We start from the raw sequence: 24,367 nt of genomic DNA, 5'->3' as shown, positions 1-24,367 counted from the left end.
GCCAGCAAGCCACCCTTTGACTGGCTCACTATAAGCCAATCAAGCCCTGATTGGAACGGGTTGTGCAGTCTCCCTCTGACTTGCTTTTAAAATCCCTCCCTTGGCACAGTGGAACAGTTGTTCCACTACACTTTCTTAACAAGAAGTTTCTCTATTTAAGGTGTTGCTATGCTCTGTTGAGCTCCCTGCTCGTGCAGGGGCTGCTTACATGGAACTTGTTGCCAAGATAGGCTCCTTGGGCTGGGAGAAGAATAAAGGGAAGAAGCAGAGGGGATGATTGTAGGTGCATGATAATCAATTGACACCCTATTTCTGTGTATGTGGGCAGGTGAAGGAAAGGGGATGTAGGAAAGGGAGAGTGGCAATTGGAGGGGACACAAGCAACCAGAAGCCCCAGTGAAATGGGGCCATAAAGGGGCTTTTCTGCTCTGATGTCTTGCAGTATGTGTTGCCTTGGGAGGCTGATTTTCTTTTTCTCTGGGTATGTGCTAATTCTTCCACTCCAAGAGCAGGTCAGGAGAAGAAATGGATCTTTCCAGTGTTGCTTTAAACAATTGTTTGTATAAGGTAAGTGCCATGAAGATGGGGGTATAGAAGCTTTCCTGTGAGGTTCGGCTATGTCCCAGGATAGTGTCTGACCCTGTGTGATGACTTTGCAGTCAGTTGCTTCTTTGGATCTAGTAACTTGTTTATTCATATGACTGTTTTTCTCTATGGCGCTTGATAATGGGAAACTCTCTGATGTCTGCTGATTAGAAGACAACTCATCCCAATCTGCTATTTTTCCACTAGGGACTCTGCCTAAAGCCTGTCTGCATCTTGCTTTATTAAATTCTCTTCATTCCCTTTGTCAGCTAAATCTGCAATTTTGTCCAAGGAGGCAATCAGGTTTGTCTGGTACAATCTGTTCTTTACGAACCTGAGTTGCTTATCCTTACTCATGTTGTTCTCTCATAAGGGGCTGACATATTGATTCCCTTAAGGTACTAGCAAGATTTGAAAATGTGCTTGCTTGCAACAAGTGAGTGAAATTGACAAGTGAATGAGCGGATCTTATCAGAAATTGGTGGCCTCCCATGTGAAGCTGCATGGGCAGAGTCAGGAGAGGGCTCTTCATGTATCAGGCAGAACTCTTGACTTCTGCTTTAGAAGCGTTCACTTCTAAAGGCCTGATCCAAAAGCCAATGGAGTCCATGGAAAGATTCCCACCCACACCAGCAAGCTTTAGATCAGTTGTTAAATCCCCCACTGCCTCACTTTTGAGCTATTTGAAACAGGGAATTTATTCTTTCAATAGTTGCAAGCCTTGCCCTGCTGCTTCTTGTGTATATTAGTTGGTAGATATCCTGGGCTATGTCTATACTAGACATAAAAAGTCAACCGCAGTTACATAATTTTAGCTACTCAAGTTGTGTAACTAAATTTGACATATCTGTGTTCGGCTAACTTGTCTGTCTTTACATGGGAAGGTCGATGGGAGAGGTTTTTGGTTTTTTTTTCCCTTCAACATCCCTCACTCCTCATGTCTCTCGTGAGGCGTACAGGGGTCAACTGCAACTCCTGAGAGCTTGATTTTTGTATGTCCAAACTGCATGTGCGACATCAAACCCTGGAAGATTGACCCTGAGTGCGTCGCTCTTCCACAGTAGCCCTGGTGATTAACACTTCCCATGAGCAGCATGTCTTGAGGGAAGGCCATACATTAAACCCATGGTTCATCTTTAGCTTCTTCCTACCTTTGTGGTTTCGAGGAGGATGCCAGCTATTAATTCTCTTCCCTTTTCCTCCGTTCCTGCCCCACGAAACTTCAGTGCTGACACCATGGCTATTCTCTATCTGTATTCTATTGCTGGTGTAAATATTTCTTATGTATAAGGCCTGTGCTTCCTTCCTCATCCTATTTTATGGAATGATAACTGCATAAAGACTTCATCAATGTGCAGGCTATTGCTGTGTAAAATGAGAAATTTAATGTTAGGCAGCATCTGCAATCACATTACTGAAGCAGTTCTTAGACCTTCTGATGTGTGTAATGTTTAACGGTAATAGCTCGGCGTTTGTGCAATGCTTCAGAACACTATGGGCTGACTTCTCCCTGGAGCAGTGCACGTTGGGGGCTGCACTTTTTTGACAATGTGGCAATGAGATCTCAATGGAAGCTTTAGGGTGCTGAGTACTATTGAATTCCTGGCTCTGATTTATGTGCCTAAACAGGAGCTGAGATCTCCTGAATGTCAGGCCCTAGTTGTGGCAGGTAAGCCCTTGGAAATCTGGCCCTCACACAGCACTGAGTAACAAATCTCCCAGCTTCTCTGGGGAGGGAGGTCAATGGATTTAGTTCCTCTATAGATACCAATGCAATATTATCAGTCAATGATAGAGGCAGACTTAAAATGCAGGCATCCCTTTCTCCAGCTCATAGGGGCCAACCATGCAGCCTCTCTGATCTGTTCATAGCCATACTGCATCTTAAATGTGGGGTCTCTTTCTATGATTTCCTTCCGGCTACTGCAGCCCCACCTCTGCACTCCATCCCTTGCTAGTCAGCAGCTGTCAGAAGCTGGGCAATGCAGCTGCTTTCTTATCTGGCCCTGGATATGCCACGGGATTAAATCCAATCTGCACACATCTGGCTATGGGTCTCTTCAGGACCCAGGGCTCAGCTGCTGCCTGAACAGCATCTCCTGGTGCTGGTGTCACTGACATGACTTTAATACAACTCTTAAGTATGCATTTGTTTCTAGTAAGCCTTTGAGTACAGCTGAGTCCTTTTTATATTGAAATCCAGGATCCTTAACAGCATTTTATTATGAGGTTTGCTATTTTTGGAGTGACAGTTACCCTGTTATGAGCCAAGCACATACCATCTTTTCATATGAAATCATTAAGGGCACAGCAGAGTTCATTATAGGGGCATTTCACTGTATTAAGAACAAATCAATACTAACTACTAATATAGTAACATGATACCTGGCTTCAGTTTTCAGTAGTATGGCTGGAAATAGAGACAATATTCTCAAAGCCTCAGTGTGCTCCTCTTCCTAATGTATTATCTGCTGTGTTTCCCCAAGTTGTTGTGATGGATTTATATTTGGACATGGTCCAATGGCTGTTTTTTTTGAGATATCTGAACACTATATTTTTAAAGCATAGGGGAAAGATGTAGCCAAAGGAACTTCCTGAGCTGGTCAGGATGGAGGTGTAACTACTGAAAGACAAACTCAAACTGGGGACCTCAGGAGCTCTGTGCAGGAGCCTCTACATCTTGAGGTCAAAGGCAGCTGCCTCTCAGCTAAGGCTGTAGAGGAGATGGATGCTTTCTCTCTGTGTGTGGTCTAAGTGCCACTATGTGGGGGCAGTGACCCACACCCTGTGTGTGTGTGTTACACAGGTAAACCCATTGATTTCAACTGAACACCAGGGAGAGAGATTGGAGGTTTGGGATCCAAAGCACCACCTTCTCCTGGTTGGCTTGTGCACATTTCACTAAGTAATAACTAACTATAGAACAAGTTAGAAACTTCAGCCTAGGAGAGGATTTTGGAAGGAGGGAAGAGGGGGAATTATAAAATATCTAAAACAGAAGGGAGACCACTACTGGCAGCGAATTCTCTAGAGGGGTCACTTTCCTTTGGAATGATCTGCCTTGGATCAAGATCTGAAACAGGCTATGCAGCATGCCCAGAAGGGTAGCTAATTCAGATTATCTAGTGGAGCAGGCATTGGCAGGGGGCGGAGGTGGTGTAGGGTGGGCTTTCTGGGAAGGTGTTTGTGGAAGTGGAGCAAAGGGGTTTCACGCTGTATTAACATGACTAGTGACTAAATGATGGGCAGAACTCTTTCTGAGGAAATTAACAGTCGGTCTTGCTGTAAATCAGGATTGGAATGCTGGCCTCTAGCCATCTGCCTTCTAGAGCTTCTCTGTAACCATCAAACCCTCTTCTTATGCATCTTGAGATGTTCCCTTTTGCAGCTGATCTTGTGGTTTTTGTTTTCCCATCTCTCCCCCCCCCACACACCTCACATTTTTCATGCTCCTCACGATGTGTGATGTTAATGAGACTCTCCTTCAGCAGTAAGTTGGTTGTATAACTCAATAATCCCTAAAGGATGATAGGGTTAGCTTTGTATTGCAACCAAACAATTGCTCAAGAGTGGATTTTAATTTTTTTTTCCTTCTCCTGAAATTATGCTATGACATTTGTCAAGGCTACACTCAGCACTGACTAGAACCAATGGGGCTCTTCTCAAAGCCACACTACCAATAAAAAAATCAAGTTAGCAATGTTTGGTGCTGCAGGCTTTCTCCATAATGATCTGACACACTCAAGCCATTATTAACTTAATGCTTTCATTTACTAGATCATTTCTGCAGGAAGCCCTCCTGGTCTAACTGCTATTGCTAGTTAGAAAAAATACAGTTAAGTGCTTGAGCTACCCTGGGAAAGGCCCTACAGCTCAAGACAACATTAATTCAGTTTCATTTTGTTAAATTTCCAGCATGAATTTAACCAAAGCCTCTTGCTTTACAGTTCCAGCCCAGGTGTTAAGTATTTCATTAGTGTGAATTCATTTGAGGTTAATTATAAAACTACAGAACTTCCAACTCCTAGCTTTGGGACTTCCATATATTAAAAATGTTATGTTCAAAGACAATTGGTGAGTTGAGTAGCTAGTATGGTGCTAACTGGTCAGTGCACAGCAGGGTGGGCGACCAAAAGAGCAAGATGGGCCTTCCCCCCTTCCCCCGCCCCGAAGTTTGGTAAAAAAACTCAACTCAAGAGTTGCAACGCGTGTGAATATGAGACGGTCCTTAATGATAACGTCAAAGTGTACTTTTTGTAGCCCCTATTTTAAGAACAACACGCACCTATCCCACAATTCACTGTGCATATTAAAGGGGGAGTTATCCAACGATTCAAGATCACATTATTTCCTATTTAGATATGAGTTGTTCACTGTTGGGCTTTTAGATGTTCACTGAAAAATCAAAAATAATCAGGAGAGCTTTTATTTATTTACACTTTATAAAATTATAGCATTAGGTGCCCCCAAGAAGTCCGTAAAGAGCCATATGTGGTCTGGAGCTGCAGGGTGCAGACCCCTGGTGTAGACAAAGACATGTCCTGCTTCAGAAGCCCAGAGTTTAATCATGAGTACCTGACACTGTGCTGAACACAGTTCATCCTGTTCTGTGATGACTAGTCAGTTACATTTAGTGCTAATCATCTCCTTGTATTATATCTGAACAAGGCTAACACTAGTAATATCAACAGACCTTACAGAAAACCCTTGGGGCTTGTAGGAATCATAGAAGTCTGTTATTAAATAAACTGAGATCTTTAGATTATACTTGATAGATTTTTAGATAGATAAATAGATATAACTTGATAGACAAGCAAGGACTACTGTGATAACAGTCTGACAGCTTGCAAGACTTTCAAACCCAACACCTACTAATTTAACTCAAGTCTCTCTTTGAGAAAGAAGTCCCACCTTGAATTAAAGACTCCACATGTTGGCAAACTTATGAGGTTTTTCTCCTTCTCCCACAAGTAGTTTTTAAACAAGTTCTCTAATAAGGGAAGGCAGCAAATACAGCTAGACAGGGATGGTTCAAGTGGTTAGCCTACCTTTTGTGTATCTGCCATGCTAACGCAGTGATACGGTTTCTGTATAGGATGAAATTCCCAGTATGAGCTCCATCCAATATTGCAAGAGTGTACAATAAGATGCCCAAGGGTTGAGCACAGCCCACAGAGTAATAAAAGAATCTAGTTCCTGGCTGTGCTGTCAATGTAATTGCAGAATGAGTAGGAAGCTGATCAAGTTACTGGATGTGAACTTCAATCTCCAGAAAGCCACTTCGATTTATTAGTCTGGAAAGTAGCAGCAAACATTAGATTATTGCATCATCTAAAGATGACTGCTGGTCATGGTGGTGTCTGAAAGCTTCATAAGCTAGCTAGTTGTCACACAATGAGGGAAATATTGTTGTTCCTGTCTGACAAGTGGGAGAAATTGAGACATGGAGAAATTAGGAGACTTGTCTAAGATCACCTGGGAAATCTGTCCTTGGCTCTGCTATTGCACTTCATTGGAGCAGAGAGATGGGAAACATCCCAGAGAAACCACTGGCAGTCCTGCCCCTTTGCAGGAAGATCTGAGGAGCTCTAGGCTGTATTCAGAACTCACTGAGGTCAGTCTCCCAGATCAGGTACCAAAAAAGGGTACTGATGATGATTTTGTTTGATACACATTGTATTTACAGCACTGAGCTAGTGTGCTACTGAGAAGAAGGAACAAGTTCAGATCCATGCCCTTGTCTAGGTGTTAGTTTCAAGTATTCAGAGCTCAGGTCCTTCTTGTTTAAAACCTATTTTTTTCAAAAGCAACTGGTGACTTTTGGGGTGCCCAACCTGAGACAACTTTTAGAGGGGTTCTGATTTTCAGAAAGTCTTGCACATCTCTCTTTCTCCCTCAAACCAGGTCCCCTCAAGTAGGATTGGGCACACAAAGTCACTAGTCATTTCTGAAAAAGGTAGGCCAGAATGTCTGGCTTTTTAGGAGTTCGAAGAGTCATAGAATCCTAGGGCTGGAAGGGACTTCAGGAGTTATTGAGTCCAGCCCCCTGCCCAAAGCAGGATCAACCCCATCTAAATCATCCTAGCCAGGACTTTGTCAAGTTGGGACTTAAAAACTTCTAGGGATGGAGATTCCATCACATCTCTAGGTAAAGCATTCCAGTGCTTCACCACCCTCCTGGTGAAATAGTTCTTCCTATTATCCAACCTACACCTCCCCCTCTGTAACTTGAGACCAGTGCTCCTTGTTCTGCCATGCATCGCTACTGAGAACAGCCTCTGTCCATCCTCTTTAGAGACCCCCTTCAGGAAGCTGAGGGCTGCTATCAAATCACCCCTCACTCTTCTGTTCTGCAGACTAAGTAAGGCCATATCCCTCAGCCTCTCCTCACAGTTCATGTGCTCCAGCCCCTTAATCATTTGTCACCTTATAGACTAACAGAAATGTATGAGCATAAGCTTTCGTGGGCAAAGACCCACTTCATCAGATGCAGGTAGTAGAAATTTGCAGAGGCAATTTATACCTGGCTCTGCAAATTTCCACTACCTGCATCTGATGAAGTGGGTTTTTGCCCACAAAAGCTTATGCTCATACATTTCTGTTAGTCTATAAGGTGCCACAGGACCCCTCATTGCTTTTGCAGATCCAGACTAACAGGGCTACCCCTCTGATACTAATCATTTGTATTGCCCTCCTCTGAACTTGCTCCACTGCATTATGCTTATTTCTTGCTCTCCCCACAACACATGTGCTTTTAGGAGTGTAACAGCTGATGAAATGCATCTTTGATCACTATTAGGTCTGCCTCCAAAAGCAGAAGTTTTTATTAAAGCTCTTACTGTTACATTTAGAAAGGATAAATAAAGGATTTCCTTGCATCTAGTTCTGATTCAGCTCTTACAGGGCATTATGATTACATTCAGCGCAGTGCATTCAGAATAGGTATGTCAGAAACATGGCTCACATTCTGGAACTCATGGGCACTGCTCTAGGGTGCTGCATCTTAATTTCAGTTACATGGAGGAGTATTATGAAAGGAAGAGCCTGACTGGCTGTCCAAGGCTCTAGCTGTGTGTCTCTGCCTGTAAGTACAGTACAAGAGCTACAGTAGGAGCAAACGCCTGTACGAAATGCTGATATGTAGAGATTAACACAGGAGTGTTCCTAGGTTGATTTCTCAGGCAGCAGAGGTGCAGCTCTCTAGTCGTTATATGGTTTGTTATAGATTAATTTATCAACCATATATGACTGTCAAGGTCCAAGTTGAATTTGCAAGATGGGCAGCTGGACAATCATGTACATACAGGATACTTGTTCTGGAGTCCCTGACAAGACAGTAAACATAGATTCTTCAAATGGGATGTATCTAAAGCAGTTTTTCTCAACCTTTTTTAAAATAAAATACCCCATTTTCAAAAAGAAAAATACTTAGAACCCCCAGACTTCTCTCACGTACTCCTAAAGGTTTGCCTACCACTGGTTGAGAAGCATGGAACGAAGGTAATCTGATCTCTTGAAACAAGTGCCATTCAGCCATTCCAGATTACTGTACCCTTTCCAGGAGTCAGATTTGTTTTGCATTCCACCAAGTTACACCTCACTTAAACTACTTCCTTGTAAAATAATGCAAAAATATCACAGAAGAGTACTACTGAAAGCATGCTGACTTTCTATCATCTTTTCAAATAAATGAATTGTAATAGAAATATTTTACTTACATTTCAATGTGAGGCATATGAATCAGTAGAAACAAGTAACTGAAGGAACTTTTAGATTGTACTGACTTTACTAGTGTTATTATGTAGACTGGTGTAAAACTAGGCAAATAGCTAGATGAGTGGATGTATCTCCTGGAAGATCTTGGTGCAACCTCTGGGGCACATGAACCTCTGGTTGAGCAACACTGGCAGAAAGTGACTTTTCAGAGTAACGCTGTCCCTGAAGGTCTGAGGCCTAAGATTTTGTGCCCGTTTGCATTAAAATCGTTTTTGGTTCATGTGCCTCAGAAGCGTGAGTGAGCGTATCTGTTAAAACTGCTATTTGGAAGATGTATAAACTGTTTCAATAACACTGATGCCCCACTGTGCTAGACCTTCTACAAAAACTTCGGAGGACACAGAGCTTCAGCTACTTTTGCAGCATTAAAGCACTGCCACAGCAGTGTTTTAACACAAGTGTGATTGCCACACCAGCGCCGTGAGAAAGCCCTCCCACTGCTTTTGGAAAACCACCACCACCTGGAAGGGTGCAGCTCCCAACACTGGGAGCCTGTCTGGCAAATTACTGCCCTGAAACTTGCTGCAGTCAGATGTGGTTTTTTCACTTCCCCTGAGCAAAAAAATTTCAGTGCAGTCACAGAGATCCTACAGACAGGCCCCAGTCTGTAGCCTGAAGAGCTTGTAAATCTGTCACGTACTGCTTACTCAGTATTTTAGAGTCCTAAAAATACAGTCAAAGACCAGGCCCTGTTGTGCTGGGCACTGCACAAGTGATGAGTGAGCACTTAGAATTTAGATCACTTTACATTGTTTAATTTTTCTTTTGCCCTATTTTGTGGGGTTTTTTTGTTTGTTCTAGTTTCAGGCGAATGTCATCTCCATCGCCTCCTTCCACCACAGAATTCCAAACTCTGCTTGATAAATATGAAGGATTATGAAGCAAGTTAAGTGACTGTACTTCAGTAATATCACCATGATCTGCACAGATTCTTGGCTGTCAGATTTCTACATTTAATTTAGTGTTAGCCCAGTGACATGACTCTTTTGATAGGTGTATTTCTGAGTAAATGAAGCTGAAGTGAAAAGTTCTCCTTGTGTGAAGATGCTGGGCTGATTAAGTTTGCTTAAATTTCATCCTCCAGCTTAGCTTGCAAGGTAATAATTCATCATTTCTGCTGTCCTGTGGATCAGTTTGATAGCTCTTTTCAAGTAGATTAGGTGGCCTAGAAAAACTCTCTGATACGCTCATGTTAGTCTCTTGCATTTCTCCTACATATTTCTTATCAACATCTAAGTGATAGCTGTAGTCAAAGGAGCTAAGGTGAAATTCTGGCTCCAATGAGGTCTATGGCAGAACTCTCATTGATTTAACTGGAGCGAGGATTACAGCTCTGGGCTTGTGAGGGGGCATACCAACGCTGCAGTAGGCCTACAAGGGTTAACTCCTGGTGGGTGTGCTCCAGCTGGAGGCTAGCTATAAAGGCCTGTGAAGCAGCTCAGTGAGGACTGACTTCTGGAGGGGAAGGTGGTAGTGGAGGAACAGCTGAGGAAGAGTTGTGGATGGCTCAGACTGCAAAGGCCAGCCGGTGAGGAACAGCTTGAGAAGCCCTGTCTGGAGGAAACAAAGTAGGAAGATGTTGACAGTAATGGGGTGGTAAATAGCCAAGGGGAGTTATCCTGCCCCCTCTGAGAGCTTGCTGTTTTTTGGGCAGATTCTGGCCAAGCTTGTGGTAGACCCTTGCACTGCTGGCAGTGCCTTGGGCTGGGATGTGGTGGAGAGGGAAGTGCCAGGTCCCTCTACACTCTCCATTGAGGCCAAGGGTGGTGCTATAACTCTTGCCATTCATGCTGGCTACCAAGTCATGCCACTGTGCATGAGGGTGTGCAGCTACTGACCCAGGCTGCTAGGCACTGCTGCCCTGAAGGCTTGGAGTGTAGCTACTGACTGCTAGGCCATACTGGACCTGGTAAGCCTGTGGGATGGAGCAGCATTTGGGGGCGTCAGAGGTTCAACGCCCTACCCTGAGGGAGATGGGCATGCCAGCCCTGTGACATGGCCCAATGTTAAGAGCAAACCTCCTACCAGACATGTTTTTGTGGGAACAAGATGGAACATTTTAAGTATTTGGAATAAACTACTTCTGTATCTGTTTTCCAGAAATAGCCTTCCTGATACTACGTTCATATCCACAGACATGAGAGAAATGCAAATGTATCCTGTAATAGACAATTGTAATTCAAGCATTAGAATAGTTCAGAAGCTCCCTATACAAAAGTGATTGTGGGAGGGGGTGTTAACATTCAGACCTGTATTCAGGAACTCGAGTCTCTTGGTAACACTCAGTCACTCTTGTGTAATGACAGTAGCCTGTCACAAATGCTGACAATGTGCAACAATAATACTAAATGTGCAAGAGATTCAAGTTCTTGTAAACATATAGCTAAGCCCCTGATTCTGCAAGGAGCAGCACATGAGCACAGGGGTCGGCCTGAGTGGAATGCCTTACTGGTTTGGGATCTTAATTGTTTAGTACAGGTATTAAATTCTCTACCCAGTAGAACCCAAAACTGGTGCCAAATTATTCTCTACTGCATGGATGCAAACCCAATGAAATCAATGGGGAGACATCCACTGGACTAGAGTGATAAATACAATAGTTGCATTTAGTAGCCTGTTGTGGGTTGTGCATGGAACATTTGACTGTTTTTCTAAACCCCACCCCTAAATAGAAAGGACTTTCCAAATGTAAGCATTAGTCTTTTCAGTGTCCATAGCTTAAACAGATAAGAATAGGTCAATGGTTCTCAACCAGCAGAGAAGTGAGGTGCAGTGGGCTGGAAGGGCAAAGCGGTGCAGCAAGGCACAGCAGACTGTTGCTCCCACCACCCATGTGGTGAGTGGCTGGGGTGGGGAGGCAGCCTCTGCTGAGTCCCTGGCTCCTGTTGCTTGTGGGGAGGAGGTAAGGAGGGAGGGTGGGGCTATTGCATTGGGAGGAGTTGCCCCAGGTCCTGGTCCCTGCCTTATAGAATCACAGAGCTGGAAGGAACCTCAAGAGGTCATCGAGTCCAGGATCCTGTCCCAAGCAGGATCAACATCAACTGCCTTGAGAGGGCTCTGGTGAACATACAAAGTAGAGACTTGCATGCTCAGCCACAATAGTAAATAGGTTGAGAACTGCTGGAATAGGAATATTTAGGGTGGGAAAGGAGGTGTTCTTGAACAACCTGCTGATTCTATTTTAGATATAAAAAGATGCCTTCAAATGCTTAGAACTCTAACTATGTTGTTCTGTTACCTGGAATGAACGGCAAGCATGCTATACACATATTCCTCACGCAGAAGATATAGACAGCGTGGGCTTTTTGATCTCACCAGTGAGATGGAGGGCTTCTGAACTCCAAATGCAAAGCACCCAACAGCTTTCAAAACACATCAATCCTCAAATAGGGTCACAAGTGTTTGGTTTATGGTCTGAGGCTACCTCAGCTGGTGTAAATTGGCACTGCTCTATTGCTTGCCGTGGGGTGATGCAAGTTTATGCCAATGGACCACCCAGCCTTTGGCCTCAATGCTCAGGTACCAAAATCCGGTAGTGGGGGAAAGTGTGAGTGTATGAGTAACCTAGTGGTCATGGCATTCCCTTGGCTTCCATCACTTTCCAGTTGTGTATCCCCAGTGGAGCAACTTCAATAGAAGAGGCTGAGGGAGCTCACATCAGAAATCCCAGAGGTCAGTGGTAAAAGCACTAAAGAGGTAGGAAGACCCTTGTTCAAATCCTTTCTGTCACATGAGCAGAGGAGGGACTTGAACATGGGTGAGCTCTCACATTCGAATGCTCTGCTCAAAGTTTTAAGGTGAGCACAACCACTTCCTCCTCCAGTTGTTTTCTGTGGTGCAAGGCAGCTGCCTAACGCCTTCCAGCAAGAAACTTCATAGGCATGGAAGCTGCCTGACTCCAGGCAATGGAGGTGTCTCCATAGGTTGAGTGGATGGATGCCTCCCTTTGGCCCAGACTTGGTGTCCACTGCTTATCTCTGAAAGAGGCAGAGTATAGCATGCACTCCTGTTGCCAGCACCCCCACATTGCCTAGCTTAAGTAGCTCCCTGACTAGAACACTGTGGATCACATTCTAAGGCATGTCTCGCTCCCATTCATTGTACAGGGAGTCTAGAAATCTAACTCAGGTTTTAGAGAGGTAGCCGTGTTAGTCTGTATCTTTGAGAACAAGAAGTCATGTGGCACCTTATAGACTTGTTAGTCTGTTGATATTTTTGAGCATATTTTGGACAATTTCTATGCAAAAGAATAATTGGACATAAATCAGACAGGAACGGTAATGTACAGAAACCTGTGGGAGAGCACTTTAATCTCCCTGGAAACTCAGTAACAGATTTAAAAGTAGCAGTCCTAAAACAAAGAAATTTCAAAAATCAAATGGTGAGAGAGAAATCTCCGAGCTGCAATTTATTTGCAAATTTGACTCCATCAACCAAGGATTAAACAGAGACTAGGAGTGGCTGGCCCCTTACAAAAGCAGCTGCTTTGCCATGGGTGCTAATATCTCCCCATTAGATACTGACAATAGGTCATATCCCCATCTGATCTGGCTTGTTTTTTGTCTCTTTTGATACATACTACTGACAATGGGCCATTTCCACCTTGCTGAAGAGACCTTGTCAGCTTTGCCCTCCCTTTTGCTTGGACTCCACTCTTTCAATACCCCTCTGGAGCACCCCCCACTCATTCAACTGATGAAGCGGGTCTTTGCCCATGAAAGCTTATGCTCCAAAAGAGCTGTTAGTCTATAAGGTGCCACAGGACTTCTTGTTGTAACGCAAGTTTTGTAGATCATAGTGTTGTTCCTGTGATTTTTTTCCCCCCCGCCCTCCACCCAAAGGTTAGGCACAGGGATGCTCAGCAATACAACACCTAAGTCCTTTTGTGGATCTTGTTCTTTTAGTGTCTATGGCTCAATGTCATAAGTAGGTCCCGCATTGCATTCTCAGCCTTTTTTGTGCCTCACTGTTCTTGTAGGTCATTTACATCATTTTAATTTGGCTGTATACCTTCCAGCTTACTTAAAAAAACTTTGCTTCAGGGGGCTAAAAAACCTTTTTTTTTTCCAGCTATTCAAAAAAAAAAAACAAAAAAACTACAGACTGCTTTCAGGCCACAGATTGTATTAAACACTGTATAAGGAGACAAAAGTTGAAGAACTCTTGTTTTCTTACTGCTTATGGGTTTAGCTGTATTTCATAAGAGCGATGTATGGTTTCTTCATACCAATGAGACCAGCCTCTAGGTTTGCCCACCTAGCTAACTAAATCAAGCTGCTCCTTTACCTGTAATTCTAAACTTAGCAAAGTGTAGGTTAGAGATTGAACTAAGGCTTCCCTTTTGTAGCTAAATACTTCACGTGCCGCTGTGGCATATTCTTGTGTTTTGTTTCTGCCCTGCACCTTCTATATTACTCAATTTCTAGTGTCTTTTGATTAAAAATAGATTTGTTTCACTACATTGTCCATTTGTGCTGCCTCATGACAGGCCACTTTTTGTGCTGATATCAAATCTCAGGAGGCTTGTTATATCCAGGACATTAGCCAGGAGTGAGGGCTATGATGCAGACATGTCTGATGTGTAATATTTCTTAATGCTTGTTTATTGTGATTTACCATTCCCAGTAGACTTTTTAGCACGAAGTCCAGTCTGTGGTTTGAAGCGTTTCAACTTGGAGTCATAATTAGGAAACTCCAAGGTGTAAGCACAAACATGAAAGCCAAAGAGAAGCATGTCTTTTTGAAGTAATCAGTGTTTTAAGAAACAAATCACTACTTCCATTATAGGCCCTACCCAAATGGAGCTACTATTATCACACAACCTATACATGATCTTCTGTTGCATCTGTTCTGAAAGAAAACAGACAAATTTTTCCAAGATGGAAGCCTTTTTTTAATCAGTCTGTTAAAACAGAGCACTTGCTTTCTATCATGGGAATTACAGCTAGAAATAAAGCTGTTAGCTCATCTAATCCAACCACCATGCAATGGTATGCAGGAATGCTCGCTCATGGAAGAATCCACTTTTGAAAAAGTACCTCATGTATGTGAGTGTCCCTTTAAGCAGGAAGCCATAAACAATGTTTTTAATGTATTTTCTGAGGTAATATGGCAGATGTGCAAAACATAAGCTATCCAACTATGAGACATAAATGCCAAAACTAATCACTTAATACCCTCTGCATTAGGATAAAGCTCTTTTTCTTTTGTTAAAATATGTAACATTCCACATTCAGCAGTTCTTCATTTGTAAAACTGCATCCCAGTAATAAACTGAAAAGGAAGATCAAACCATAATGATTCCAGTTGTACCCAGTAGTAGTCCTAGTTCTTAAAGGGCATTCATTTGGAAACTGGGTTTTGTTTAACCCAACTTTGCAATTTTCTTTATGGGAAAGAATCCAATTACTTTTTACGCAGCAATGTGCTATATATGCCAAGAAAGTGAATGTTGCCAAGGAACATGGTTTCCAAACTAGAAAATTAGTGTATTATCTGCTCCGGTTTATCTTCTAGCAACCTAGTGTGGCCTTCACTAGAAGGATGAAGCTGCATTCTCAGGGGAAGAGTCCTGGGCATGCACACAATGCAGGCCATGTCCCTCTTGCACTTCCACACTCCTGCCCCTCAACAGCATGTGTGGAAGTACAGTACTGTATTTCATACAATAGGTAAAGAGGTGGAATAAGAAAAGTATGTTTTTTAGCTATGAGTAGGGTCCTACCAAATTCAAGGCCATGAAAAATGCATCACTGACTGAACTCTTGTCTGTTGTGTGCCTTTGTCCTATATTATACAGATTTCATGGGGGGACACCATTATTTCTGAAATTGGAGATTCTGACCCAAAAAGGAATTGCAGGAGGATCACAAGGTAACTTTAAGAAGGTAATGGTATTGACATCCTTATTTCTGCACTGACTTCAGATCTGGGCAGCTGGAGAGCAGCAGCAGTTGGCTAGCTGCCCAGCTCTAGAGACGGTGCCTCAGCAGCAGCAGTGCACATTGTTGACACCATGCTATGCTATCCTTACTTCTGCCCTGTTGCTGGTTCTGCCTTCAGAACTAAGTTCATGGTCAGCACTCAACCCTCTCCAGGAGCCCAACTCTAAGGCTATGTCTAGACTTCAGGGTTTTGTCAACAAAAGGGCAGTTTTGTCGATAAAACCCAAAGTGTGTCCCGATTGTCAAGCATGTTCGGTCAACATACTGTTGACAGGACACAACTCTTTTGTCAACAGCCATACCACGCTCAGCATGAGGATAAACGCTGCTGTCGACAAAACGCCATCTGGATGTTCCGGGGGCCTTCTGTTGACAGAAAAGGCCTCTGGGACACTGCACAACTCTGTCTGCTATGGTTCCAGGTGGCCATTTTACTGATAGAGCAGCCAGGCAGTCTGGCTGCCCTCTGACAGAGCAGATCACTTTTTCAATCCAGCCTGGGTTCTGGATGTGATCTGTCAACATAAGTTTTGTTTCAAGATATCTTTTGACACAAACTTCTGCTGACACATCTGTGTAGTCTAGACATAGCCTCAGTGTAATTGTGCAAAAAGCAGCAGCGCAAAAGAACAGCTATACCACAATACCTCCCCTGCCTCTAACTCCATTGTGCGTCAGGACTCCTGAAACTTAGTGAAATTAACTGTAGAGGTAAATAACAAGGACATTTATTTGTAAAATCCTATGACCATGAAATTGATCAAAATGGACCATGAATTTGGTAGAGCCCTAGCTGTGAGATTAAATCAGTATCTTTTTGAGGGCATCCAGAAGCTGAAGTGACCATCCTCCAAGCTTTGTGGGGGGAAAGCATCTTACCTCTTTAAGAAAGAGTGTTAGGTAACAGCAAGATTTGTGGATTGTTGTTGAGGAGCTAGCGTTCAGGTGTGTAAGCTGCTGAGCATCCTGGCTTCGAGCCAGCAAAGCAATTAAGTGTATGTTACATTAAGATGTGACTAGTCCCTTCACTTCAATAGGACTCCTCATGTAATCTTAAATTGAGCACCTGATTAAATGCTTTGATGAATCAAGCAAAGGATACTCTGCTCTTTGCAGAATCAAGGCCATAGATCTTTGTCTTGCCAATACTAACACACAACTTCACTCAAGCATTAGTGGGTTAAGTCAAGTGTATGCAGAATCAGGGCTATAATGACTGGTTTATTTACTTTTCCAGAGTTAGTGTTCCAAACCAGTTGAAGCATAGATACTCCCAAGCTAAGTTCTAGTGAAAGCCATCTGCCTCCTTCACTCAGGTAGAAAAAATACTACGCCTCATTAACAGTGAAGCAGCATGTCTGCGCTGGCAAAATGCCCTCACTACTTAAACAGTGTCTACTTTCCTTGCTGTACTGGAACTCAGAACTTCAGATCCAGCCTCATCCCTGTACACTAGAGCGGACAACAGCTCAAAAGAAGCAACAATTTTCTTCTGCAGAGTGGGATTAACTTTAACACCAGGTATAAGGAATTTTACATTTACCATATACTAAAACAGTATCCAGCACAGAAATTGGACTGGGGAGAGAAAAGAGATGCTTAAATAAAACTAACAATACAACTTGGTTACTTTCCATAAAAATAACTTTATTAAATATGAGAGAAAATTTAAGTACTGAAGGGTATGGAAAAGAGGGAAGAAAACAGACTACTTTACTGTCTGCTCCTGCTGCAAAAAACAAAACAATCTTCCACCCAAACTTTAATTAAACTTCGATGCTGAATTGTAAATGGATTTAATCTTTTGGATGCTTCCTTAGAAATTAGTGTGGGACACATTGTGGCTGGAAAGTGAATCCTTCATTGGCTGGTGTATGGATGGCTTATGTATCTCTAATTTTAAACAGTCGAGCTGAAGGGTTGCTAGTGGTGCTTTCTGGCCCATATGGCTGCAGAGCAAAACCTGCCAGCCCCTGTTTATTTCTCCAGAGGGGCGTAATTCAACAACTTCTCAATCAGATCCACATGGGCTAGCAGCATTCGGCGGCAACAGTATCTCTTCAATCCTAGGGCATCCAGGGCATCCCTGACAATGAAAGTGACACAATGAAAAACCTTCCTTAAAAGAGCAGCATTGAAAATGGTCACAAGCAACATACTTGAGACTTAACTAGTGACAAGAAAAACACATGGGTAAATTTGTCAGCATTTATGAACTCCTGTGCAGGTATCTTTATTTCTGATAGTCAATGTTCTTTTCCAATGCTGCTGTTGAGCAGGATACATAGCTGAAGTCTGCTCTTCCTGTCAGATTGATTTAGCAATGGAGTCCAACCTTTTCTATGGAAAAAGTCATATGCAGACTTTTTTCATCTTGTTCTTATAGGTGGCTAATATGTCTGCTTAATTCCCATACGGACACAGCTAACTGCTTTGGGAAATCCAAAAGCTCTAGGCAAAGTAAAGAAAGAAGTCACTCAACCCCTGAACAAGCCAGCTGAATGTAAGTTTCCAACTGGGAAACAGGTTTTTAGACTCAATGGCTGTGAATATAATCTTAAGTAAGCCCACTCAGCACATTTAGAGCCTATTTACATTATTATAACTGAGTAAGGGGACTTGGGTTCAACACTGTTGCAAATGGTAGCATAGAGGGGGAGATCTACTTTGATCTAAAAATTTGGATGAGCAGAGACAACCTGGTAAAAGGGATGCTGTTTTAAAACTTGTACTACAATGAAGTCTCCACCACAGTGGTAGAAGACTTCAAGTGATTGGTTTAAAATCCTGGTCAGATGGATATAATTTGGATTCACCTACACTAAGTGGGAGCCCTGCTACTGTTAAGCTGTGTCTACACGTGCACGCTACTTCGAAGTAGCGGCACTAACTTCGAAATAGCGCCTGTCGCGGCTACACGCATCGGGCGCTATTTCGAAGTTAACTTCGACGTTAGGTGGCGAGACGTCGAAGTCGCTAACCTCATGAGGGGATCGGAATAGCGCCCTACTTCGACGTTGAACGTCGAAGTAGGGACCGTGTAGACGATCCGCGTCCCACAACGTCGAAATTGCCGGGTCCTCCATGGCGGCCATCAGCTGGGTGGTTGAGAGATGCTCTCTCTCCAGCCCCTGCGGGGCTCTATGGTCACCGTGGGCAGCAGCCCTTAGCCCAGGGCTTCTGGCTGCTGCTGCGGCAGCTGGGGATCCATGCTGCAGGCACAGGGTCTGCAACCAGTTGTAGGCTCTGTGTATCTTGTGTTGTTTAGTGCAACTGTGTCTGGGAGGGGCCCTTTAAGGGAGCGGCTTGCTGTTGAGTCCACCCTGTGATCCTGTCTGCAGCTGTGCCTGGCACCCTTATTTCGATGTGTGCTACTTTGGCGTGTAGACGTACCCTCGCAGCGCCTATTTCGATGTGGTGCCGCGCAACGTCGAAGTTGAACATCGACGTTGCCAGCCCTGGAGGACGTGTAGACGTTACTCATCGAAATAAGCTATTTCGATGTTGGCTTCACGTGTAGACGTAGCCTTAGAGTGGAAGGAAACATCTGAGCAGTTAAGGCACTTGAAAGATGGAGGTTAGTTTCCCAACACAATATCAGTTTTCCTTCTGTAAAACTGAGAATACCATTGTCCACCTGAAAAGTTTAAGGGGTCAATACATTACATGGTTCATAAATGTGATGCTACTGATCAGACATTTTTCTAATTTAAGCATATAAAACTGCATGTGTGATTTGGAGTAGTAAAGCCAATCGTTCAAATAATACACTTAAAGTGCCCTGTATTTTCCACCCTTTACCCATTCTTAAGTGATTCTCAATGTAGTTAAGAGTTTGGTCACTTTGTGAACTATATGGTACACTCGCTAGCCATACACATCTCCTAGCAGGCCAACGGTAGCATCTAAGCCACAAATCAAATATTTTATTAAATTGGTCTGAAGACCCCAAAAATATATGGACTGAATCCTATTCATTTTTAGAGTTGCACCAATCAGTGTAGCAATTCTGTATTTGATTCCTAAAATGAACTTAAAACAAAATTCTGACATTACACAGGAGATTGAATGGGAAGTGCTGGTGTTCATTAACTCTTTGTAATGAAGTCCAAGACGTTTTTATATTGATTGGATCTTGGTTAAATGTTTGAGTGGATGTATTAAGGATTAAACAATGGTCTCAGAATCCAAAGTTCAAGACATTCTAGTAAGTCTGTAGTCCTTCCACCTGTTGCTCCTACAGTTTTTGCTAGTGCTTTATTTATTTTGAGGTTTTAAAGAGTGGGGCTTCAACAGCAAGTACAGTAATCCCCCAGTAAGCACAATTTCAATTTGTGCTTAACTTGCATTAATGCGAGTTAAGCACAAATCAAAAGTGCTCCAGCCCTCCAGCTGGGGAAAGCAGGGCAGAAGCCCTGCTGCAGAACCTGCCTGCCTGCCTGGCTGGTCAGTTTCCCAGGTCCTGCTAGTGGCAGGGAAATGGGACCCAGGCGGCAGCCTGGCTCCTGGCTACCCACTGTGGAAGCCAGGCACGGCTTCTCCTCAGCTCCGCCAGCTCAACTGACCAGGTCATGTGCTGGTCAATTTCCGAGGTCCCACAAACAGGGAGATGGGAACCAGGCTGCTGCCTGGTTCCTGCCCTCTGCAAACCAGGAAACTGACCAGCCCAGGGCATCTGCAAACCAGGCTACTGCCTAGTTACCGTCTCCCATGAGTTGCGCAAAATTTGAGTTACGCTGGGGTTGCAAGGAACACAAGCCTTAACTCAGGGGTCTACTGTAGAATATTTTCCAGTGTAAATCAAGCATATGCAGAAGTTTCCTTTAAAGTACTACATGAGAAAGTTGTTACAATAAATCCTCTTTGGTAAGAAGGGTAAAGGAAGTACAATTTTTATGACTACTGCATCTTCATATTTTTACAAAGCAGAACACTTTTCACATGGGAAGAGACTCTGCAAAGTAACAGTTACTCTGGAAAATTCTGACCTCGTGAGTCATACTGTTCTGTTCAGAATACAATAATGAACTTCAACTTTAGAAATCCTATACCCTGTTAAGTTTCTGCTAAATCAGTACTCCAGAAACACCAGTTATCCTTAGGTGTCTTCCCTTGTCTTCAACCTTCCAGGAGCTCGTGCTTACAAGCTAACAATGTTTAGTGAAACACAGCAATTTCTATCACTATGCACTGTTTTGAAACCTCAGATTGTTTCATTTTTCCAAGTTATTTCTTAAACTAAAGACTGAAAATATACTTGGAGATGTTAAAATGGTTAACTAATAGTGCTTAACCATTTTTAATTTAAGTCTCACAGTGGCTGGGGCTGCTCCATCCTGGTGTTGCTCCCTTCTGCCAGGAGTTATCTGGCAAGAATACCAGTAGGCCTTAGGCTCACCAGTTAACATGCCTAAGTACACTGTCTAGGAATTGAATGGCAGTTTAAAAAAACTGCCCCTGAAAACAGCCATCAGCTATTAAAACAAGCATTCAAAAAAAAAGTTTGGAAGCCTGCTCTGTATTGTTACTATAAGCTATAATGAACTTCAGCACAAACTGACAATTTCCTTCCTGAAACGGCAGTATCTGAGCTCAACAACATCTTTCTAGAAGGGAACCTAAAAGCACGTGGTCCAGCCCAGCAATGGGATTTAGGAAAAGTATTAAGTGGGTCCCACTGAACATTTATCTAGCACAACTGGGAAAAGAAATAAAATCCCAATTATGAGAAGTCTCTTCTACGACCTTGGCAAGAAGCTCTGAAGAGGCTAAAGGGAGGGATTATGAATCCCCATGTATTTAAAGGCTAGGCAAGGGAAGCTTTTAGGCTTTTTTTTTTTTTTTTTAAATCAGCTTTAGTCTTTCTGGGTCTTACGACTATCAGCTTTACTAAACCTCATTGACAAGCTGGATTTATGTCTCCTTAAAGGGAAGGAGACTATGCTGAACAAACAATGAAAGTGGCAATACTTAAGTCAAATGCACAATGAAGAATTTTGTTTTCTGATCTGCAAATTCTAAATAAGAGTTGGTAAAATAAATGACTTGTAACTTACTTTTAAATTACCTATGTAGGAAAGCCTTTTTGTACTGCACAGTGCTATGCTTCCTAATGTTTAAGCAGACACTTAAGATAGGCCAGGTGCATAAATCAGTTTTCTAGTGTGATTTAAGAGAAGTCGCTTTGGATTACAGGATACTTTTAGTTCTTCAGCAGACCCAAGCAGACTGCATTGAATGAGGACTATCATTAGGGTTATCAACCAAATATTGATGAACAATTCTGTGATTAACCTTTAGAGGAAATGATTAGAGCATACTCCCAAAAGCCTCAGTTAAAGTAGCTAGTCATCTTTGAAAGTTAGGTGTCCAACCTCAGACATCTTAAAGGAGCTTGATTTCAGAAACCACATGCTTTAGCAAATAACTCAAGTGGACTGGTGTGCAAAATTTACTATTTACTTTTCATAACCTAGCCTCCACTTATAGCCCCTTTCACTTGTTTTCCAGTTGCAGACCTGGTTTAACAAACTACTGGAAAAGTTGAATTCAGTTTATTTTTCCTCATATAGTATTCATCTGAAGGCACAGCTACACTAGAGCATTTACAGCTGTGCAGAGGTTGTAAATATAGTCACACTATTGCCTTAACTACTCTTGTCCCTGTGATTGGCAGTAGATGCTCTCAGGCTAACAAAGCGCTGTCCATACCAGTGCTTGTTGGTATAACTTATATCACTTGGGTTGATTTATTCACAACCTGAATGACAAATTATGTCATCATAAGCTTCAGCACATACACAGCCTGCAACTATTTTGTTCTTAACTCAAACTTCTGATCATCCCTTTGGCTGAATGGGAGAAAAGTTCACTAGGTGACATAACAGCCTCTCTTTCCTGTCTCTGTGGTTGAAGAAACAGAGTTGTAGGCTTTAGCTCTCCCTTCAGGGCAGAAAGGGTAGTTTTCTAAAATGCTGAATACTCATGAAGTTCCATAAGAGATTTGGGTATACAGTATCCTGGGTGGTTGGGGTGTGTGTGTGGAATCAAGCATTTGGTGCCTTTGTTTACTATACAGACAATGTGTATGGGATCGGGCTATGAACTCCTACACACCTGGGAGAAACTGAAGGGACAGAGAAAGCACACATACTTAACTTTAGGCACTACATCAAAGAAGTCAATGCATAAACACTGAGGGCCTGTCTTCACAAAAAAATTAGAAGAATTTGTGCCCACCGCAGTAATAAAATCTGATGGTGGTATCCATGCTACCTTCTTCCAATGGGTGGTGCATATCCTTTCCAGGAGTGCTTGCTCTGACTGCCCTGGAGCATTGTGGGATGCCAACAGCAGCAAGGAGGGGCTCTGTGAGCTCAGGGGTGGGGATCAATGTCACAGCAGGGAGCACACCAGAAGTGAAACTAACATTCTTGTCAGTTTCATAGCTGCTGTTATTTCACATTTCCTCTCCAGCTCTGATTGATAATGCCTGGATAACAGAACTGGAGGTGTGGATGTGTGAAAAACTCGTGCCCAGCTGAGAGCTCAGGTGGTGAGCACCGGGGCATGGTCTCCAGTATCCACATAGGCATTGTCACCTTAATCACATAGGGTTTAGTGCCATGTCTCCCATGAAGGAAGATTTAAGTAGATGTAGTGGGTGATTTACATCAGCAGGAGCACCACTCCTGCATAGACAAAGAGTTAAATCAACATCAGACACCTTGTAAAGGTCTACTTCTGTAGCATAAACAAGGTATGATCAAATTTTTGGAAGGTCAGGGCATAGCAACATAAAGAAACACCTACCCTTCTGTATATTCTGCTTGCAGAAGGCCAAGATACGCCTCCCACTTATTTCCAACTATTTTGCCACAGGTGAAGCATCTCACAGGGATAATCATTTTTTTTTTTGCAGCAACTGTCAAAACATTAAGCAAACAACATGGTTACCACTTGCATTTACATGCTGGGAAGCATTTGTAAAATATCACTGCATGGGAAAGCAGTCCAGTAGCACCTTAGATACCTATGGCTATGATCTGAAGACGTGGGTCTTTCCCACAAAAAGCTCATCACCTAATAAATTATTTTGTTAGTCTTTAAAGTGCTACTGAACTGCTTTTTTGTTTTGCTAGTATATAGACTAGCGCGGCTCTCTGTGTTACTATTCATCATTGCATGGGGAGGGGTCTGTAGGTGAACAGGGCAGGGAAAGACTCCAGCCGTGGGGCGGCAAAGTGGCTAAAAGAAGACAAGCAGGAGGCGCACCCGAGCGCCTAGGAAGAGTGTATATGGCTGTCGGCCCGCTTGAGCAGCGTAGCCCCGGGGCCTATGGTGCCTGTGCTCCCCAGGCTGCCCCGTCAGACGTACCTCGGACGAGGATTTAAAGAACGGGGGACGTTTAAGGGGTTCGCACGCCACCGCTCAACGACGCTTCGGAGACCGGGCGGGAGGCTGGGTCACTCGCAGTGACCATAAGCGGCTTGCGCCGCAGTCAGAACGCGGCCCCACGGCGTTGGCCAGGGCCCGTCTCTCTGACCAGCACTGGCGGAGCGCTCGCGGCGGCCGGAACTCGCAGGTCGGCGCGGGGGAGTCCCTGGCCGAATGCTACAGCGCGCGCCAAGCCGGGGAGCGGACCAAATGGGGGGACCCTGATGGGTGTCTCCAAGTAAGAGGCGCGACTCGGCCCCGGACAGCGAGACCGCTCCAGGGAAGGAGCCCGTTGTCCCCCACCCGCGGCCCGCAGACCTGGCCGTTGGGGCTGTCACTCGCTCACAAGCTTCCCCACGAGTCACCGCGTCCAGTTACCTCCGCCGGGCCCACGCCACGGCTGCTCCAACGATTCTAGAACAACCCCTCTGCCGGCGCTACCACTACACCTTATTTGGCTGGGGGGGGTGTTTCATTGCCTATTCGGCGATTCCATCCCCAGGGCGCTGTGCACCCTGGTGTACAAGCGACCGATCGACGTTCATAACGCATTCCACTCCCCGGCTTCAGCATGGTACATCCCAAATCGACGGTGCCTCGGTTGGCTCAAGATACCCTCGTTCGGG

General features: G+C 43.7%; 2 protein-coding genes across 3 annotated transcripts in view; one reads left to right on the top strand and one right to left on the bottom strand.

Moving 5' to 3' along the window:
* The first annotated feature begins 15,160 nt into the window (after positions 1–15,160).
* The window catches only part of TSPAN4 (tetraspanin 4), a 668,631-nt gene continuing 659,424 nt past the window's right edge, over positions 15,161–24,367 (top strand). The window contains exon 1 of the mRNA XM_074997847.1: positions 15,161–15,234. The gene's annotated coding sequence lies outside the window, so the exon portion shown is untranslated. The remainder of the gene's footprint in view (positions 15,235–24,367) is intronic.
* Positions 16,932–24,257, bottom strand: POLR2L (RNA polymerase II, I and III subunit L). 2 transcript variants are annotated; one of them, XM_074997850.1, is made up of 3 exons: positions 24,120–24,257; positions 23,118–23,229; positions 16,932–17,391 (listed from the first exon to the last, which is right to left on the bottom strand). In XM_074997850.1, exons 2-3 carry the CDS (start codon positions 23,210–23,212, stop codon positions 17,283–17,285), a joined length of 204 nt encoding a protein of 67 aa, XP_074853951.1. In that variant the 5' UTR covers positions 23,213–23,229; positions 24,120–24,257; the 3' UTR covers positions 16,932–17,282. The 2 variants fall into 2 exon arrangements, with proteins under 2 accessions (XP_074853951.1, XP_074853950.1); XM_074997849.1 differs by having other exon boundaries at positions 24,060–24,182.

This window comes from Carettochelys insculpta, chromosome 6 (genome assembly GCF_033958435.1).
Source record: "Carettochelys insculpta isolate YL-2023 chromosome 6, ASM3395843v1, whole genome shotgun sequence".
Classification (NCBI taxonomy): domain Eukaryota; kingdom Metazoa; phylum Chordata; order Testudines; family Carettochelyidae; genus Carettochelys; species Carettochelys insculpta.
This window is presented reverse-complemented; position numbering and strand designations above follow the sequence as displayed.